This window comes from Suillus paluster (genome assembly GCF_016628075.1).
Source record: "Suillus paluster strain FC165 chromosome Unknown EDB91scaffold_107, whole genome shotgun sequence".
Lineage (NCBI taxonomy): Eukaryota > Fungi > Basidiomycota > Agaricomycetes > Boletales > Suillaceae > Suillus > Suillus paluster.
The window spans coordinates 44,425-63,391 of NW_024537667.1; the positions used below are offsets into that span (position 1 = coordinate 44,425).

The window sequence follows — 18,967 nt, forward strand, 5'->3', positions numbered from 1 at the left end:
CCGGAATTACTGCGTGCTCTTGGAGGCTCTTGGTGACCCAACCGTTCGCTTGCGTTCATTTGTCCTTGCTTGGTCTATACATGTCACTAAGTCCAGCATCGGGCATTTCCCCGTTCGTACACCGACAGCAACGCAAATTGAAAACTCACGCTGTTTGGTGACCACGGACGATCACGAATGAACGAATTTCTTCTGCACCGCGTCTCACATTCGGTGGTGTTTATAAAAAAAAATAAGTTATGTCTTATTGAGAGCTAGACTCTATCTGCTCTTCCGGTGAACTTACCTACCTCAACCTTTCAGGCGCACCTGTGACCCCCATTGGCATCCGCAAGCCTTTACCAAAGCCAAAGCTGCCGTCGCTTGGTCTACCATATATTGCTGATCCTGAACTAGACATCATCGCTCAATTTTCAAAGAGCAAGGCCGTGTAGGTGGTAGGTGCTGACGCTTATTTCGACTAGCCTCCATTTGAATTTGATTTAGATCGGGGAACGGCCGGCGGTTGTGATACCTCCTTCACCTAAGCGGCTTCGGGCTATTGAGCTTTCCGTACCCACCCTTGCTGGCGTCGGAACTTGGAGAATAATCAAAGTAAATGTGGTCGAAGTTGGTCTGTCGACACGGCCAGTGGCTAGGTTGGCGGCAAGCTCACGCAGAACCTTCCCCGAGAACTTCCCCTTTGAGTTAGATGTCACGCGAAAAAGATGGAAGCAATCAGACGCGAAGGTGGCTGAGGCTGGGTTGGCGGTGAGCTCAAGCAGAGCCTTCCCCTAGAATTTCCCCTTTAAGTTGAATGGCACGCGACAAAGATGGAAGTGATCAAACACGAAGGTGGCTGAGGCTGGGTTGGCGCTGAGCTCAAGCAGAACCTTCCCCAATAACTTCCCCTTTGAGTTGAATGGCACGCGAAACTGACGGAATTAATCAGAAGCGAAGGTGATTGAGGCTGGGTTGGTGGTGAGCCCAAGCGGAACCTTCCAAAAGAACATCCCCTTCGGGTTCAGATGCAGTAGAGACAAAAATTCGTGCAAGATAATCACGCGACAGCCTGATAATCAAAGGTGTCTTTCTATGCAACATAATGAAGCGCATTTGGATTACTGGACGGCCAACCTTGGCTAATCCAATCAACGTTCGCTAGGTGATAGTGGGGACAAACATACTCGTATACACTGGGTGCGACCTGGGTGACTCGGACACGTTAACACACCCATCTGGGTGACATGTAAACATCCTCATGTGAGCAGGGGTGATTCAATCTGGCACATCTAAGCAGATACAAGGGTCAACTCGTTGACGATTATTCAGACTTGTTCTTAAAAGCACAGCACTTAGCCTTCTACCCCGAGGAGTCGGTTCCGATGGTTTATCAGTGATGGAAGAACTGTGAAGATGGAACCGACTCACTAGCTCTGTAATTTGGTTACATGATCTGTAATACAAATGTGTTGTCTGGGTTCCTGGATTTCACCGTGAATTTTGATCGTGAGTAAGGTGTTGACGAAACTAGATTGCAGCAGACGGTTGTTTGTAAATCCCAACCGCGTTGGGGAGTAGAATTAATTTCCACTGTGTCATCCCCAGCATGGGTTTTTTGTATGGCAGTACTGTGATTAGTGAACAATCACCGGACGAGGGCAGGAAGCGTATTGCCACCTCTGCCACGTTGCCAATCAAGTTCGGATGTGGACACCAGGCGGCCAGGGCGAACCAGAATTATTTTGGTCGATCCAAAAGGCTACTATCCCAAGCGCCAACCAAGATCTTCCACATCCTATTAGTGTGTGTCTTAGGCCAGTCGTTTAGGAAGTTTGATCAAACCTATTATTTACCCAGAATACGGTTCATGGCTCGGGCGCTGGACGCTGTTACTCCAAGAGCCGACCAAGAGCTACTGCTGGCAGTGTAAGCTTCTTCGACCAGTCATTTAGGAAGTTTAATCAAACATACTATTGTCCCAAAACATAGTTCATAGTCTAGGCGCCGGACGCTGTCACCCCAAGAGCCAGTCAAGAACTACTGCCAGTGTAAGCGTCCTCGACCAGATATTTTGGGAAGTGAACGCGCACAGCTGAACTGTTCATAGATCGGTGCGCGGATAGTAGGATACGAGACCCAGTGTATCTGCCACAGAAGTTGACAGTAACGTTAAGCGCCCGCTTCCGCATCGCCGCGTCTTCGACCCTTGAAAAAGAAGGAACGACTGACTTCCTGCTTTCAATGTCTGATTACTAGGGGAGGCCAAGACCGTATCTTCCGAGTTTAATCAAACACACGAGCCCGGCTGTTCCCGGATGTATTACTGAGATCTGATCGGGATAATAACGTTACGTTAACGTTAAGCAAGAACAAACTACTAGACCCTTGATAATGCCTATGGAACCCAGTCGGCGATCCGGACAGAAATCAACCCAAATGACCATTTCTAGTTAAAATACGGACATCAGCAAGGAAGACATGGGTCTCGGATTGGACAGATGAGGTACGGTTTTGCCATTCAGACAGCGCAGAATGCTCACAAGCTGCCACGTTTACCTAAATTGACGGTCCTCGAATCATGAATGACGCAATGCTGCCACTTGGTCCATCATGGGTTCTATTTGCCTGAAGCTTCACGTATCCCCTGCCTGCACATATAAATACCATAGAGTACTTATTCTCTCCCCGATGAATTTCCTTGATATATGGCATCTGTAGGACCTAGTATATCATCGTCATTACTTGCTCTCATTGCTCTTCTACAGCACACGCCAGACCAGCGCGTGGTCGATCAAGGAGTCCTCGACAACGATATTTATCGTGTCTTCGTCAACCCATCCAGTAGTCTTCCCTGCGCCAACGACATCGTAAGAATTCTTAGGTGGTCCTTCTCTGTCACACTGATCGCTCCGAAGATGTCTCCTTCAAAGCTAGTACGGAGCTCAACGATATGTCCCAACTATGGGTTCACAGCGCCCCATTTGACTATAGTGTCAAACCCCAAGTTAGTCTGATTGTTTCTCTTCCTTGCAGACCTATAACACTGTGATTACTAGCCATCCTGCTGAGCCCACTTTTCCTGGCGCACCCTCCCGGGCCTTGGCCATACCACAACCACAAAGTGTTTACCCAGTCTTCTATCCTACCAATATGTTTACATCTGTCTCCAATCATGGCGCCTCGCAAAACCTGCCATCCTTTCACAATACCCAGTACTACAACCCTGTGTTAGGAGGCACCATCGTAAGGCGCTCTAGTCCTTCTGCAATGGGAAGTGACTACTCGTCTTCATACACATTGCAAATGTATGCCCTTCGTCTACATCTGTTCTTCTCATAATGACCCTCACACGTAGGCCATATCCAGATGTTTGCCTTTCTCGTCCCACTTTTCCCTCGGAATACACCAACCATGATACGCCTTTTGTCTTTGACCCTGAAATGTCTACCTCTCATTTCTCGGGGTACAACGAGTTGTTGTATCAATGGCAGAATTCTATCATCCCCCAGCCACGCCCTCCGAGTGGGCCATCCACGCCTGTGATACTTCCGCCTTTGGCTGCGGAATTTTCGCAAATTAATTTTACATCGCAGCCCTGTGCAAGTCACGGTAGAAATGCATCTTACCCTTCAGATCAGCCACCCATCAACCAGCCATATCCCATCACGCTTCATAGCCATCCCTCATCTCCCCTCCTTCTCTCCTGCCGATGGCTACAGGATGACACACTTTGCGTATTTACAGGGACACTGGAGGCGTTAAAGGCACATTGTAAGACTAGTCATTTTGCGGGACCCCCAAATGCGCAGATTGAATGCCGCTGGGAAGCCTGTGGTTATCATAAGCGTGATTGCCCCACAGTTCATGCCATGCGACGTGACTGCATGTGGCGTCATACTTCTGAAGTCCACTTGGGGATGAAGAGAGGTACCTAGTAGGCGAGCCTTCTTCCTCTTGCACATTTGCGTTCCTTGTGTTGCGCCGCCGCTTATGTCACTCGATCTCGTCGATCGTTCGTGATGGATCCACTTTGTCTCTCATTTCATAGCTTCTCACATTTGCTGTCATTACTAGCCTGTAAAAAAGTCATAGTGAACGGGATAAAAAAATAAAGGACGTCCGCCCATCGCACGCGAAGATGTTTCCTAGTATGTGTTCTCATCCCAGGACATGAGCTCAAAGGATGTACGAGCGACCAGTCGCACGTTGAGCGTCTCATTGCGTTTCCCTCAAAGTATATGGAATCGGTTGGAACACCTTGGTAGGCAGTTGAGTTGTCGCTCTCTCAAAGAGTGTCCCAAATTTGGCTTCGTAACACTAGCGTCTTGTTTACATCTATGAAGATGAATGCAACATTACTGATTAGTACAAGCAATGTCCACCAAATCATCTCCAAGTTAACAATAGGTGTACAAGGCGTTGATCGCCATCTGAGCGGGTCATTGGCTTTCATTTCTAAACAGACTGAGTTAACGTTCTTCAAGTAGTACATCCACAAACTTATATATCTCAAGCGTTCAGACGATCCCATTTGGCTCAGATATCATCACACGCGCGTACCTATAAAGTCACTTCTCCGATAGATTGCATGTCTGAAACAGCAGGCGGGAACTGCGGACTGGTGGGGCACGCCTTACACCAGAACATTCATGGATCTAGAGGCGCAGCGGGACACAGGGTCCCTAGACTAGAATGTATTGTCTTACATAGAGTACTACTCTCACAAGACATAAATTGGAAAAAAAAGCGCACCTGTGACTAGAGAGCGCCCCAAGACATCTGCAAGCCATTACAAAAGCTACGGTCGCTTGGTCTGGACTCTGTATATTCCAGATCTTGGACTAGACGTCATTGCTCAACTTTGAAGAGTAATGCTGTGAGTGTGCCAAGTGCTGACGATGGACCGGGCTCGGACTGCAAGGGAAACCCCAAACCAAAACTCTAAGGCAGGATGTGGCGACTCTATCTATCGCGAGGACAGACGACCTGCAGGACCTACGACCAGGACTCCAGCCACTCTGCCAGGACCTCTGGCCCTCCTACGGAGGAGCGCCTGATCTCCCTGCTACAACGCTTGTTTGACTTTGGTTCGACTAGCCCCCATTTGAATTTGATTCAGATCGGGTAACGGCCGGAGCTGCTTTGCACACTCGAATTATTGGGCCGCTGTGCACCCCAGACATGTCCGCTCTGCGTTTGTGATACCTCCTTCACCTATGCGGCTTCGGGTTATTGAGCTTTCATACCCATTCTCACTGGCCTTGGTGCTGGCCCCAGAACCTGGAGAATAAACAAAAGCAAAAGTGACCAGGGCTGGCATGTCGACACGGTCGTCGGCTGGGTTGGCGGCGAACTCAAGGAGAACCTTCTCCGAGAATATCCCCTGCCAAGAGGAACGTACACAGTGGGGTTCAAGATGGCACGCGTGAAACATGAAAGTAAGTGCCTTACCTATCACACCCGGTGGGAACGGCGCCGCCAACTTAGTTGCAGGTTCTGCACGGATGTGGTATGGTAAGTAATAGGACTGTATTGTATATGGTGCCGTGTCGTTTGCTCACCAGGGATAGTCTGATAGGCTCCTATAGGCTCCGATCCTACTGATGGGCCCTGTTGCCTGCCGTTGACGGCTCCATAAGTATGATGTTCTGGACTATTAGCGCACAAGGGCTGGATGGACCCACCGACGCTGGAAGTTTTGTTTCGATTTGAACAAATTTTTGTTTTCATATTCTCCTGCTGTCCACCCACTTAAAATATTAGGTTCTTTCGTTCGCTGAGTCGGTGTTCGCTGAGTTTGGGTCACGTGGAACGAGGAACAAATTTGATTGGCTGACCAGAGTGTACAGTGGCGATGCTCGCTTATATTATTTTGGCTTCACTTCCACCGCCACTGCGGATGAGCACATTCCGCTGACGCCAAGAGCCAACCTGAAGCGCACGAGTGATATTGGTTGCCCTTCTTCTTTCCAACTTTGCGAAAACTGCTACGTTGAACCCCGGAGAAACAAGGAGAAACCTGGAGAAACAGAGCCTAAGTACTGATGCTATGTACCTGAAGAAACATCCCCGCGAACCTGGCGCGGCTTATGATGGCGGCAGGATGCGGCTTCGGCAATATAACGACTTTCCGATCAAAGGGATCGATGGTTAAATTAAAAACTCAAAGCACTATCGCACCCAATTGATCCCTCCAACCATGAATTTTACGGCAGCATATGCACATTGTTTGTTCGGAACGTTAATTACTGGTAATTATACTTTTGGGTAAACAATGCCATGCTGCCCCTCGGTTCACCATGGTGTGGCATGTTCGCCCAAGCTTCGTGTTCCCCTGCATGATGTTCGACGCATATAAAAACTGTGGGGCACCTATTCTCTCTCCGACGAATTCCCCACAACTAGCATCTGTAGGACCTAGTATACCAAGCATCGTCGCTTGCTCTCACTGCTCTTTTACACAATACAGCCATGCCAGACCAACACATAATCAACCAAGAAGTCGACGACGATACTGGTTGCCCCTCCGCCAACCTATCCAGTAGTCCTACCCTTGATATTGACACGGTAATATTTCTCAAAGATCCTTCTCTGTCACGCTAATCATTCCAAAGATGTTTCCTTCAATGCTACAGAACTCGACTACTTATCCTAATCTTGGGTTCGCAGTGGTGGTCCGACCGACCATGGTGTCAAGCCCCAAGTCAGTCCGCTCCCTTCTCTGCCTTGCACACGTATAACTCCGTGACTAGTCATCTTGCTCAGCCCGCCTTACCTGGCCCGCGGATGACGGACGGTTCACCGAGCAGCACTGGTTACAGCTGCCACAATTTCAACCAGGTAAAATACTCAATACAATCTGTTTCCACACCAAATCCTTGGGCCATGGCAATACCACAACTACACAGTATCTACTCAGTCTCCTCCCCTACTATCCCTACATCTTTCTCGCATTATGGCTCCTGGAATAACCCACCAACCCTTCACACTTCCCAGAACGACGTCCCTGTGTTGGGAAGAGACCACTCGTCTTCATACACATTCCCAATGTATGCTCTTCGTACCCGTTTATTTTTCTCGTACATTAATAATCACTCTCATACGCAGGCAGTATTCAAATGTCCACCATTCGCATCCGGCATTTCCCTCACAATACACCCGGACCAACCAAGATATATACTTCACCTCTGACTATGAAATGCCCACTGCGCCGTATAACAATTTGCCGCAACAGTGGTGCGATTCTGTCATTTCTCAGCCACCACGGAACGTGCCACTCCCACCTATAGTACCTCCACCTTTGGCTGCGGAATCTTCGCAGATTAGAGATGCATTACAGCCATTTTCAAGTCACGGTGGAAATATATGCTACCCTTCCGATCAGCCACCCACCAGCCACCCACATTCGATTCCCTTTCAAAGCCATCCTTCATCCCCCCTCCTACTGTCTTGCCGATGGCTACGTGATGACGTACCCTGCGAATTTGCAGGCACATTAGAGGAGTTAAAGGTCCATTGTAAAACCGCTCATTTTTCGGGGCCTCCAAACGCGCAAATTGAATGCCGCTGGGAAGCTTGTGAATATCATAAACGTGATGACCCTGCAGTTCGTGTCATGCGACGCGGTTGCATGTGGCGTCATACTCGTGAAGTTCATTTGGGGATGAAGAGGGGTGCTTAGGCGCGTCTACCTCCTCTTGTATTTTTGCATTCTTTGTGTTGCACTATTACTAGCCACGCCATGCTTTTCGTGCTGTTTTAGATCGGCTACTACTTATTATTAGTGTCACTCGTTTTCCTTGTAGATCGTTCATTATGAATCCACTCAGTTGTCTCTAATTTCATAGCTTCATACATTTATTGTCATTACTAGCCTATGAAGACTGACAATGAACGGGATTCAAAAGGAAAGAAAGAACCATTGTCCGGCGCACCCGCTTTGTTTACGGACAAGGTAATTTATCTATTTCGATACCGAAGAAAATAAAACGACTATTTGAGGCTCCAGAGGCAGGCTAAACCGTCATTAAATAAATCCGACGTGGCTCAGTTGAAAGAAAGTTTGAATGAGCTCACAAAGGTACTCAGTCTCATTTAGGCGCCAGTAAGCACGTAAGCTTAAGCATTTCTGATATCCACTCGAGCGCTTGATAGCTAAATATATCCTTTTCCATAGCAATTCTCCGTTAATCTCGAGAAAGAAGTCGCCAAAGAAGGGGGACTCAAGTAAAGGTTCTCAAAGTAGATCCGGGCGGACACCGCCATCTCCAAGGCAGCCAACGAGGGAGTAATCACCCTTGGTGAAGGCTCAGGAAGGGTAATGTTCTCGTCGTACTGGCCAAGATCTAGGTGAGCACCTCCGCCCCGTTTTGTGGTGGAATGTCCCGGGCGTCATGGCAAGCTATTCGCGGATGAAAGCGGACATGACCCGAAGGAAGTGGCTGCCCTGTGCTACCTTGAGATGGTTTAATTGCATTGATAACCTTGTTGATCGTCCTCGCTTGGTTGCTCTGTCATACTCGAGACTCAATTGATCTGCCCAATGTGGGTCTGAGGCTGCCGGTTCTGAATACTGTGAATATAAGTGGATAGTATTACAATGCCCTGACCTTCAAGCTTTCCCAAACCATTTGGACCCTGACAGGTCTGATCAGTGAGGCAAAAGCGCTTCTACTGACCGGCATCCGATGCACAGATGCGCCCACGAATACCCTTGTTGGGATGTAAATGTTGAATACTAAAATGTAACCTACACGAAGCCCATGCCTTGGACTTCAATGGAGACCACAGAACGAGGCATACGCTTGTACTGCGTTTCCCTCGATTTTTCCATTAAAGAATGGGATTGATTGGAACACCCTGCTAGTCAGATTAGTCGTCGCTCTCTCGAATAGTGTCAGAGGACTTCGTACTGTCAGCGTTTGATACATATGTACGATCAATACAACGTCGCTGACAAGCAAGCAATGGTTAATGACCGCCAGATCATCTGGTGGACACCTCATCATTGATGAATTGTGGCCGAATGGCTTTGACGGCAACCTGCGAGTGAGTGATACGTCAGTAAACGTGGAAGAACTGTCAGCATGCACAAACCTCTACATCGCCGTCCTGGTCCGTGGTATATACATTTGTAAATGTTTCCGTACGTACCGCCGGAAACGGGGTCTTGGCGGCAGTCGGGTAATGAGCCCAGTTAAGTCTGGGATGAGGATTGGGGGATCAGTTGAGTGGAGGGAGCGATATTGGGAACAATAAATGGGGATAGTTGACGTGCGACAGGACCAGTAAATCTTCGCTGATCTTCCGACGAAGGATCGCCAACTGCAGGATGTGTTCCAAAACTTGGAGTGGGACTGGTCGACTGTGGTCGGGGTTGCTGGGATGAGGCTCCACCACCCTGCATAACACTTGGTCGACCAGCAGCGGTGGTCATTGTATTACTATAATACTTATAAATAGGAAGCTTGAACGATACACTGACATGACTCACCGATGTGCTAGATTACCTCCAAGTATGTCATTGGGGTTTGAGATCGCAGCCTGGTGCGCTCTGAGGCAGAGTCTTATCGCTGCGGCGGAGCTCCGCACGCATGTTTTCCAACTTCACCGTCGATGCGTCGTCTGGGATGCCTCCTGTTTGCACGAGTATGGTTCGGATAACGTTATTCATGACTGATCGCAAATGTTCCATCCTCTGCATCAGTTCTTGGACGATAGGCGGCTCCCGGGCCGGTGGTTCCCTCCCAGGTATCATGTACGGACGTCGTCGATGTGCCGCCGCACGGGGAGAACCGAGACGATGCCGTATAGTACCCAGAGACATGCCCTGACTAGAGCATGGTTGCGCGTCGACCTCCCGCTTCATGATGCGCAGGAGAGCAGTCGTAGTCTGAAGACTGGTGCTGGTTGGAGTTGGTGCTGGCTATTTGTATCAAGAGTCGCCCCTGAGGGGAAAGTTTCAACTAAGGATTCGAAGTGGCAATTATGAATGTACGTGACACCATGGTAAGCAGCCGAGGCTGTGTGTCCAGTGAAAGTTCTGCGCAGAACGTCCATTCTAAAGATCCAACAAGGCACCACTGTGACAAAAGGACGTCCATCGCATGTTCTTTCCACCGCCTCCTTAGACCCAAGAATACTCAATGGGATATCATTGACCACTGACCTCGAACATTGAATGAATTTTAGTCTCAAAGACTACTCGCCTGTTCAGTGCGTACTCGATGTCGCAGTAGTCTCGAACCATCCTTAGACTATTCAAGTTGATGGATATACCACCTTCGTTTTCCGGACATTCGTCTTCGGAACATGTTCCACAGCTTGACCAATTAGATTGCACGCACGTAAGCAAAACGTCCTTCCCTGTCGGATGCCAAAAAATACTCTAGTCCGACTCTCATAAAAAAAAGCCGACGCGGCTAAGTGCGTAAGTTGAAAGTCCTGAATGAGGCTTACCTTTCCCTCAAAGTTCCACTGGAAAATAGAGTTTGGACCACCCTGCAAGGCAAATTGGTTGCCAGTCTCTTAAATAGTGCCACAGAGCTGATATGAATGCGACGTCGCTGACAAGCAAGCAATGAAGCACCAAATCACATCTGGTGAATAATAGGCGTACAAGGGATCGATCTCCGAGTGGGAGTTTAAGTCACGTGGTCCTTGGCTCCTATTTCTGAACTGGACTGATATTCTTGTAGTACATCCACAAACTTGAGCAAGGCATGTTTCAAGGTCGCACCGCGTTTGTGTCATCCCGATAAGGAATTGCTCGAGTACTCTGAATACACAAAAGAAATGCAATCCCGATGTGACAATAGGACCTGCTACCAAGCATTAATCCTCAATCAATGCGATTATTCCACTTGCCTCATCTAGCACAAGTATGTATGCAACGTACAACAGCCCCAACTTCTTGACAACCCGTCCCCCCGCATTAACCAGATTTCCAGTAAGCAATATCCCCGTCTATCACTGTTGTCCGTCAGTCAGTGGTGGTCCCAGGAGAACGACAGGAAGAACTCACTCTCATAAGGCTTGCCTTGCTGTCTCAGTTTACCTGCAGCCTTGACTGCAGCGTCGCTTCCGTGTTCCTTGAGGTCTTCATATGTCATGATTTCACCGCAAACGAACTTGTTCTCAAAGTCCGAGCTGCGAAAGATTGAGGGGTGTAGAAAGAAGAGGATGGGTCTACATACTGAATAACACCGGCCGCTTGAGGTGCCTTTGTCCCCTTGCGAATCGTCCAAGCACGCACTTCATCAGGTCCACACGTGAAGTAGCGGATTAGCTGTCATTTCGTTAATCAGTATGTAGTCCGTGACCAGTTGATGAGACTCACATCAAGACTTGAGTACCCCGCTTGCGTTATTTTGCCGAGGGCACTCTGCGCTCCTGGTTCCTTTTGAGCCTCGACACGCTCATCCTCTGGAAGCTGCGCAAGGCGCTCCTCCAGCGCCACAGAGAATGGTATGAGGGGGTCACCGGGATTGTGTGCGTCAATCCATCCTTTGATCTTGGCTAACCTGTATGCGAGCGTAAGCGGTGGTGATCAAAAGAGGTTGGTAACAGCCATACCACTTGTTCTTCTTGCGGATGTAGTCTTTCTCGCTGAGATTGACCAGGTAAGTGATGGGCTTGGCGGTGAGTAGGGTAAGGCTGTTGACGACCTCGATCTATGGATGGTAGTGGGTATTAGCGGGCGCCAACAAAGTAGCGAGGACATGAAGGTCAGAGGGTCGAAAAAACATCATTGAATAATGGGGCGTTACTCCCACCTCAAAGAGCTGGGTTAATCGAGCTGATGCTCTTTTTCATCGCTCAAAAGCGATGGTAAGAATATGGTATTTACCTGTAGGATGACGGTCAGCATGGTAGACGAAGATGATCACAGCAGACAAGGAAGAAGTCAGAAACAAATGTTATCTCAAAGGAATAGTGGGGCGTTACTCCCTCCTCAACGAGCTGGGTTATCGAGCGAAAGCTCTTTTTCATCGCTCAAAAGCAATACTGAGAACATGATATTTACCTGTAGGATGTTGGTCAGCATGTTAGACGAAGACCACAAGCCACAAAAGGAATCAGAAAAAACTGTTATCTCAAAGGAATATTGGGGCGTTACTCCCTCCTCAACGAGCTGGGTTATCGAGCAAAGGCTCTTTTTCATCAAGATACAATCGAAAGTTGAGGATCAAATTTTGTCAAGAAAAAGACTCGCCTCTTTGTTTGTCCATTCGCCCTTCCTGACATCCTTGTTATCAACAGTAAGGGTCTTAAGGACTTTCTCAACTGTTCCCTACAGCATGAGTCTGCACGAGCTGCACACCAAACAGTGTTTCCAGCGAGACGCACGATTTCTTCCTTCTTAGCTTTATCTGCCAGGCTGTTGTTGCCAAGCGATCGACCAGTGCGCTTGAGACCGTCAAGGTGCTTCTCAACCCATTCAATATCTTTCAGGCGAAGCTCGGTCTGGATGATCTCCATATCACGCAGAGGGTCAACATCGCCCTCTACATGGATGACTTCCGCGTCATCGAAAGCACGGACCACTTGGAAAATACCATCGACAGCGCGGACGTGGGACAAGAATGAATTTCCAAGTCCTGCACCTGTTGATGCACCCTAAAAACATGTCGGTGGACACGACCAACGGGCATAAGGTCATGGACGTACCGCGGTAAGACCGGCAATATCAATGCAGGTGAGGAAAGCGGGTACGCGCGAGGCGGGCTTGTACAAATCGCAAAGCCACTCGAAACGTGTATCCGGCACAGGGATACGCGCTTCTTCTGGGTTAATCGTGGCGTATGGAAAGTTGGCAGCCTTTCCCAAATCTAAGATATTTTAGACTCGGATGTGACTACATAAAGGCTGTCCGCACCGGTGTCGGATAGAACATTAAAGAAAGACGATTTTCCGACATTCGGAAGACCTTTACGGGTGGTCTGTAAGTCTGGATTCGATTGGAGGATGATAGGCGCATACCGACGATACCGATCTTCAAGTTATTACTTGGACGCCCAAGCAAAACTTTTTTTTCTGCGGCAGCAGCCTTCTTTGGAGGCATTTTCTTCTTCTTAGCTTGGAGAGAGTGCGACGCGGAGAATGACCGCTGAAAAAGAAGACAAGATGCAGGAGATGGACGATGCAGATGATGCAGACAGAGCCACCATCGATCTATCATCTCCCAAAAAAAAATCAGTCACGAGCTCTACAAGAAAGAGAAAAAATTCGGGCGAATTATCCCTTTTTGGAATTCTCACGGCCGTAAAAACTAGGTGGTCTTCGGCAGGAGATATCTTGATATGGAAGGTTGCCTGCCGGAAGCAAATGAATATTATTAGCGTGGATACCTGAGCACTGCGAGTGATGCTCACCAAGCACGCTGCTCGTCGCTAGCTCCCAGACAACGACCTATCCTCAAAAAACTCAATGAAGAGCGCTTTTATCACTGCGATCGCCTTGTGCGCGTCGTGGGCATACGCTCAGACAGAAACCATCACCAATGCGTAAGTATATCAGCCCTTGTACAAGTTTCTGTCTGATCAATCGCTGGAATAGAGCTGGCAATACCGTCGTGGAAGTTGTTACACTAAACCCTGCTGGTCTTCCTACGACACAGATTTTGTAAGTGAAGTCATGGTCATATCACTATTGAATTTTACATGTTCATGTCGCCGACAAGACAAACGATCATTGGCACCGCTCTCACCACCGCTCTCACCACGAATACCCTTTCAACAACCAGTACAACCTCTACTACTACCACAAATCCGATACTCCAAACTATAGCAACTACTTCGACTACAAAAGGGCAGCAGGGCCCCGTAGAACAACCCGCGTCAACAACAGTACTAGTACCAGGAGGACCTACCCCGTACACTTATACTACCACCAATGCCGCTGGCTCCACCGTCGCCGTATTAGCCACATTTACGCCTACAGGGCCTGCCACTGTGTTGCCAGCCACCACAACTACCGGCGTAATCGTCAACTACTCATCGTATATAGCCTCGGTCGGGACGAGTGCAGCACCAACGTCTGGTGCGAGCCGCCAGTTCTTGCTCTCTAGCGGTTGGTATGGATTGGTAGCAAGCACGGTGCTGGGCATCGGAGGTGGTGCATGGTTCTTAATGTTGTAGAGCGCATATTTCATAATGATGTGGGTCTGCCGCCCGATTACGAAGGACAGTCGATAGGACAGTCGAGTATATGGACTCTTATTTGTGGTGGTGCACATACCAACTTTCTGGCTGTATCGTCTACATAGACAGTTGTTACATGATATCTTCTCAGTTACCCTAGTTACTCTGTTGTCTCCTTCATTTATCGACAACACTATTTAGCGTGAAAATTGCAACGTTGAGACCACACGCATGACCACATTGAAAGTCAAATCAAACACTGAGGAATCCAAGGATTCTAGACCTTGACTCGAGTCCGAGTCCAGATCTAAGCGGTGGTAAACTGACACAAACTTGGAGCGGCTTGTATCCTGTCGTATCTGCCTAGTGGAGACTAATAGGACTACGGAGTTCAACCACGTTCATAATTTGACTCCGCGGCAGTCCACTTGACGTCGTTGTTCTCGTGTCTTTGTGGACAAATTGTGGATCCTTCAAAAGCCTCGGTTCTAAGGCTCTGCAGCAGCGATTGCCACTTGTCCTCATGTCCACTCAGTCGCAGTCGCAGTCGCAGCAGCAGCAACCACATGTCCAAGCTCAGCTCGATGCAGGCCAGGAAGTGCTCGCCGTCGCCTGTGTCGTCGATGCATCCCTATCGCTCGCTACAGAATGGACTCGCGTAGTCACAGGGTACATCTTACCGATTCTCAAGCGTCTGAACGAGGTATACAATGGTCATCAAGTGCGTTTCACTTGGATCATTCTTCTGTCAAGTGGCATGCTGAGTGGGGGTGATGCTTAGTTCCGGTTAGCTTTAGTGACATATGGCGCACCGGATACGCGCCCAAATCCGCTGTTGTCGAAGCGTTTCTTTTTCCCGCCGACGTCTGTGATGAAGGAATTGCGCGAGGATCCAAGCAAGTTAGGAATTGGCTCCGCTATCGGTGTACGGGGGTTATCTGCACTGGAGGGGATGGTTGCTGCTATCGAGGTGCGTACCACCGTTCTCGACTTACAACTCAGTCTAACCTGCGACGAAAGTTCTTTGACATTTTGCACAACTCGCTCGCCGCGGCTGGTCCGAAGGATACTCGAATACCCGTCTCGCATATACTACATATCGCTGCAAGTCCACCCGATTCTACACGAAGACCCCTCTGGAATACCCTCCCGCATCTTGATTCAGTATCATGGGATACACTACCACTAGAACTCAAGAAGGTAAGCACGCTCGGGGCGACTTTTCACATTGATTTGACCTGCATCATAGAGGAAAATAAATCTGAGTCTTATAACACTACGGCAAATACAACAATTCCAAGATGTCCAGTCTGCCGTCAGTTCATGTTTTGCGTCTGTCTTGTTGTTATTGAAACCTCTTCTTCCTCAGACCTCAGCACCAGCCCCACAAACCGCTCCGTGGTTTACTGTCCACACGCCGCATATACTAAGGTTGTCTGGATTTCCTCCTCAGGCACATGTTCAGACTCCAAAACTCAGTGAGCTCCCGCGCACAACCTCCCTTCCTCTCCCGCGCTCACCCATTCCAGACGCTGCAAGGCGTCCAAATGAGTCCCCCCAAACCCCAGATACCAAACGACAAAAACTCAGCGAGAAAAGCTCACCGGCACTTAGCCCGCGTCTCCCGGGAGGAGGCGCTGGTCCAGTAGGCCAGAGACCACCTTCTACGCAGGTTCCCGCACCTTCTATCCAACACTCTGCACAACCTTCTCAAACACATTCGCAAATGCTCCTGCCTTCGCCTATACCACCGCACGCAACCATCACATCCACACCTAGCCCTGCAAAACCCCCAGCGGCACCCGCCACACATCCACCTACAAATGCTCCGAACCCCAATGCTCCCCCCACGCAATACTCATTCCCCCCAAATATCAGCATATTTATAGATCGTCTCAAAGGTATTGAAGTTGACATGAAAACTCTCGACGCGAAATTACAGGAGGCACAATCCGCCGGGAATACTGCAGATGTCGAGTTGCTTCAAAAGGAGCGCGTTATGATGTATAACACTGCGATAAAGTTAAAGACTGTTGTCATGCAGCACGCGACAAAAGCGAGCAGAGCTGCGATGAATGGTTCGAATTCTGGTGCAGGGGGGTCTGGAGAAATGTCTCAGCCTCCACCTCCACCTCAGCCCCAGCCTCAGCCTCAGCCGGCGGCGAACAACAGCATGTCGGAAGATGCAGCACCGCTAACGGTGCCTGCCCCCATATCTACCCCTGCGGAGGAGCAGAAGCCACTGCTTACAGATCAGCAGGCGCTTATGCACTTCATGCAGACGCGTTCGGGACCAGGAGGATTCCCAAGTCCAGAGGTCGCCGCGCAAATGCAAAAGCTAATCAACAAGACTGGCATTCAGCCACCGACCTTCAGTGGCTCACCTAAACCCCGACCAGCTCTTCCCCCTGCATCCGGATCTACCACTCAGCTCCAGCCGCAGCCGCAGGCCTCGACCTCCACAAGCTCAGGAGGGTCAAAGCAATGGGAAGGTTCTATCACCTTCACTGCGCTTCATGCTGGACAGCCGAAGGGGCTCGAAACGCAAGTAGCCGTTACGCAGTCCACGGGTGACCTGTACGTCATCGGCCAGTCTTTATGGTCTACTACTAATTCATTTGGTAGGCACACGGACACATGGCCTGACAAATTATTCATCAGCGTCTCGAAAGAAGCACTGAAGGACCACACAGAATTACAAGCATGGCTTCGGAAACATCAGCACTCTGTCGCGATGGTCCAGTTCAAGCCCCAAGCGCGGAGCATGGATCAGAACATGAATGCCATGGTTCACGGTGTGTTGTTGAAGATGATGGCGGAAAGGCGAACAGTCAGCAACCCCTCCTTCTTACTTGCTATCCTTACAACTGACATTTCATGATGTTCAGTTTGCCGTAGCGGCGTGGCAACTTCCAGGGAACTCTGGGAACACGAATAATATGATCGTGTTTCCGATGGGTAATGTGCTAGCAGGCGCAGTATTCCCACTCACTGGACTGCCGGATCTACCAACTTCTGGCAAAGTCGACGTCCTAAAACCGCAACTGCAGCCGCAATCGCAACCACAACCACAACTACAACCACAGCCAGGCACTTTCAGTCATAACCAACTTCAGGGACTTGATCATAAGGTACAAACGCAGCTCCAGGGACTTGATCCGCAGCAGCAAATACGCTTCTTGCAACAATTTGCGCGGCAGCAGCAGATGCGGCAACGGCAGCAGCAACAACAGACGGGAGCGCCACAGCAGGAGGCACCAGCACCAGCGCCTGGGCCTGGGCCTGGTGTGGGAATGCAGAATATGAGCCCGTTTTCTTCGAACGCAGCGAATCAGCCGATGAATATGTTTGTGAGTTGTGCTCTAGTACGTGTGTGTGGTGATGTTCATGATTGGACACATAGGGCGGCGGCGGGGTCCATCAGAGGCAATTCAATGGGGGCATGCATCCTGGCGGGACGGTGAATTTTGAGATGATGCAATCGTTCATCCAAAGAAGTGCAGACGGATCCAATCGACAGGGGATGAATCCCTCGTGATCGATAAAAACTGTTCCACTTTATGGGATCTGCAGCATCTCCGGAGAACGAAATGGATGGATCTACTGGGACAACAGTCATGATTTCGGAATTTTACAATCGATTGTTATGCGCTACTATATATCACTGCACTCGCATGCTATCTTGTACACTCCAACAGCCCCATGTCTTATCGCATCGTAATTATGGTATAGGAACCTGCTTTTTATTAGGATTGTGTTGTACTGAATTTACCGTCGGTTCCCTGAATCTTTTCGTGGTCGGCAAGGTTGGCCTGAGCTTCATAGACGGTGATGACTGGATCGCTCTTACGCTGCAAAAATGAATATGAGTACATGGAAAATCAGTAGCTCACATACCTCTGTCCAGTGACCAAGGAGACCAACATAGTATATCCTTGTCGTTTCCGCTCCTTGCGAGGCGGGGAAAAATAGAGTCAGGGAAGAAACCTTGTTAAACTTTGCGGTCCTGGAGAGTCGATGTAAGCGTCATTTTGACAAAAATGCAGAATAAATTAACATACTTGACAGCGTACTCCGCAATGTTCCTGTCCTGAGGGATGTTGAATTCTTGAACAGGGACCTTGTCGGAAACGTCGTTGAAATCCATGCTAGGTTGGTTGGAAAACTACATGCAGGGAGATGAACAAGATGGCGGTAAATAGGACTTTAGACTGACCAAAGAGACTTTCGTTGGGGTCTGGTCACCCGGGCCCGTCTTCAGAAGTAAGGACCGAAGTCTAACGGAGCCGGTGAAAGGGATACGCAGAATTCTCAAGAGAATGTTATTTAAGCTGCAAATGTCGAGATCTCGATGCAGCGAGACCTTACAGCTGATCGTCAGCATCCGACTCCAAAAACTAGAGAAAATTTTATCAATTCTTGGAAATAAGGGCATGTACATAAACAGGCATACAACTTCCTCGTTGTTCCGCTGATCCCATGGTTTGATCACGACAGAACCCTCCCCGGTACCGTTGAGTGCGATGACATTGGCGCGATCGATGTAGGGGAACAAATTGTCATTTGGACCGAGATCGCTGGTGTCGTGGTCATGGTCGTGGTCGTGGTCGTGGCTCTCGTGGCTGCAGTTCCCGTCGTGATGATTGTGTGACATGAGGAGATCAATAAGGGATGCTTTGACAAGCGAGTTGGAGTGACCTACATATCTGATTACATAAGCCTCACAAACAATGCCAACCAAAGCTTACTTTTATGCTTCGCATTGTTTCTTTCATCCTCCACGTCGACGACCACTGAAGGAGACGTTTTGCACCTGGTAAGTCAAGTTTGCTTCTTATTTTTCT

General features: G+C 49.1%; 6 protein-coding genes across 6 annotated transcripts; 3 read left to right on the plus strand and 3 right to left on the minus strand.

The window, feature by feature from the left end:
* Positions 1 to 2,372: 2,372 nt before the first annotated feature.
* On the plus strand, positions 2,373 to 4,094 carry EDB91DRAFT_1166434 (uncharacterized protein). Its single transcript, XM_041319996.1, has 4 exons — positions 2,373 to 2,849; positions 2,898 to 2,986; positions 3,039 to 3,287; positions 3,338 to 4,094. The coding sequence occupies exons 1-4, from the start codon at positions 2,688 to 2,690 to the stop codon at positions 3,915 to 3,917; spliced, it is 1,080 nt and encodes a 359-aa protein (XP_041171273.1). The 5' UTR covers positions 2,373 to 2,687; the 3' UTR covers positions 3,918 to 4,094.
* A 2,359-nt stretch (positions 4,095 to 6,453) lies between these two features.
* On the plus strand, positions 6,454 to 7,663 carry EDB91DRAFT_1254402 (uncharacterized protein; the record flags this gene model as incomplete). The annotated part of the gene is made up of 4 exons (XM_041323817.1): positions 6,454 to 6,549; positions 6,597 to 6,685; positions 6,735 to 7,031; positions 7,090 to 7,663. 4 exons carry the CDS (start codon positions 6,454 to 6,456, stop codon positions 7,661 to 7,663), a joined length of 1,056 nt encoding a protein of 351 aa, XP_041171274.1.
* A 1,515-nt stretch (positions 7,664 to 9,178) lies between these two features.
* Positions 9,179 to 9,850, minus strand: EDB91DRAFT_1254403 (uncharacterized protein; the record flags this gene model as incomplete). The annotated part of the gene is made up of 3 exons (XM_041323818.1): positions 9,179 to 9,425; positions 9,476 to 9,535; positions 9,588 to 9,850. The coding sequence occupies 3 exons, from the start codon at positions 9,848 to 9,850 to the stop codon at positions 9,179 to 9,181; spliced, it is 570 nt and encodes a 189-aa protein (XP_041171275.1).
* Positions 9,851 to 10,915: 1,065 nt separating this feature from the next.
* EDB91DRAFT_1239666 (P-loop containing nucleoside triphosphate hydrolase protein) lies at positions 10,916 to 13,045 on the minus strand (the record flags this gene model as incomplete). The annotated part of the gene is made up of 10 exons (XM_041321888.1): positions 10,916 to 10,953; positions 11,006 to 11,130; positions 11,178 to 11,269; positions 11,321 to 11,504; positions 11,557 to 11,654; positions 12,197 to 12,274; positions 12,331 to 12,600; positions 12,652 to 12,812; positions 12,860 to 12,910; positions 12,964 to 13,045. 10 exons carry the CDS (start codon positions 13,043 to 13,045, stop codon positions 10,916 to 10,918), a joined length of 1,179 nt encoding a protein of 392 aa, XP_041171276.1.
* A 365-nt stretch (positions 13,046 to 13,410) lies between these two features.
* Positions 13,411 to 17,661, plus strand: EDB91DRAFT_1254405 (uncharacterized protein; the record flags this gene model as incomplete). The annotated part of the gene is made up of 11 exons (XM_041323819.1): positions 13,411 to 13,487; positions 13,540 to 13,605; positions 13,664 to 14,056; positions 14,547 to 14,844; positions 14,905 to 15,093; positions 15,144 to 15,323; positions 15,373 to 15,438; positions 15,493 to 16,700; positions 16,749 to 16,953; positions 17,012 to 17,473; positions 17,527 to 17,661. 11 exons carry the CDS (start codon positions 13,411 to 13,413, stop codon positions 17,659 to 17,661), a joined length of 3,279 nt encoding a protein of 1,092 aa, XP_041171277.1.
* A 208-nt stretch (positions 17,662 to 17,869) lies between these two features.
* EDB91DRAFT_1254406 (galactose-binding domain-like protein) lies at positions 17,870 to 18,777 on the minus strand (the record flags this gene model as incomplete). The annotated part of the gene is made up of 6 exons (XM_041323820.1): positions 17,870 to 17,974; positions 18,021 to 18,129; positions 18,185 to 18,288; positions 18,340 to 18,433; positions 18,492 to 18,520; positions 18,577 to 18,777. The coding sequence occupies 6 exons, from the start codon at positions 18,775 to 18,777 to the stop codon at positions 17,870 to 17,872; spliced, it is 642 nt and encodes a 213-aa protein (XP_041171278.1).
* Between the last annotated feature and the right edge of the window lie 190 nt (positions 18,778 to 18,967).

Coding starts and splice junctions, on each gene's coding strand:
- EDB91DRAFT_1166434 (XM_041319996.1), top strand. CDS start 2,688: ATGGCATCTGTAGGACCTAGTATATCATCGTCATTACTTGCTCTCATT. Junction 2,987..3,038: donor ACTATAGTGTCAAACCCCAA/GTTAGTCTGATT, acceptor TGTGATTACTAG/CCATCCTGCTGAGCCCACTT. Junction 3,288..3,337: donor TCTTCATACACATTGCAAAT/GTATGCCCTTCG, acceptor CCTCACACGTAG/GCCATATCCAGATGTTTGCC.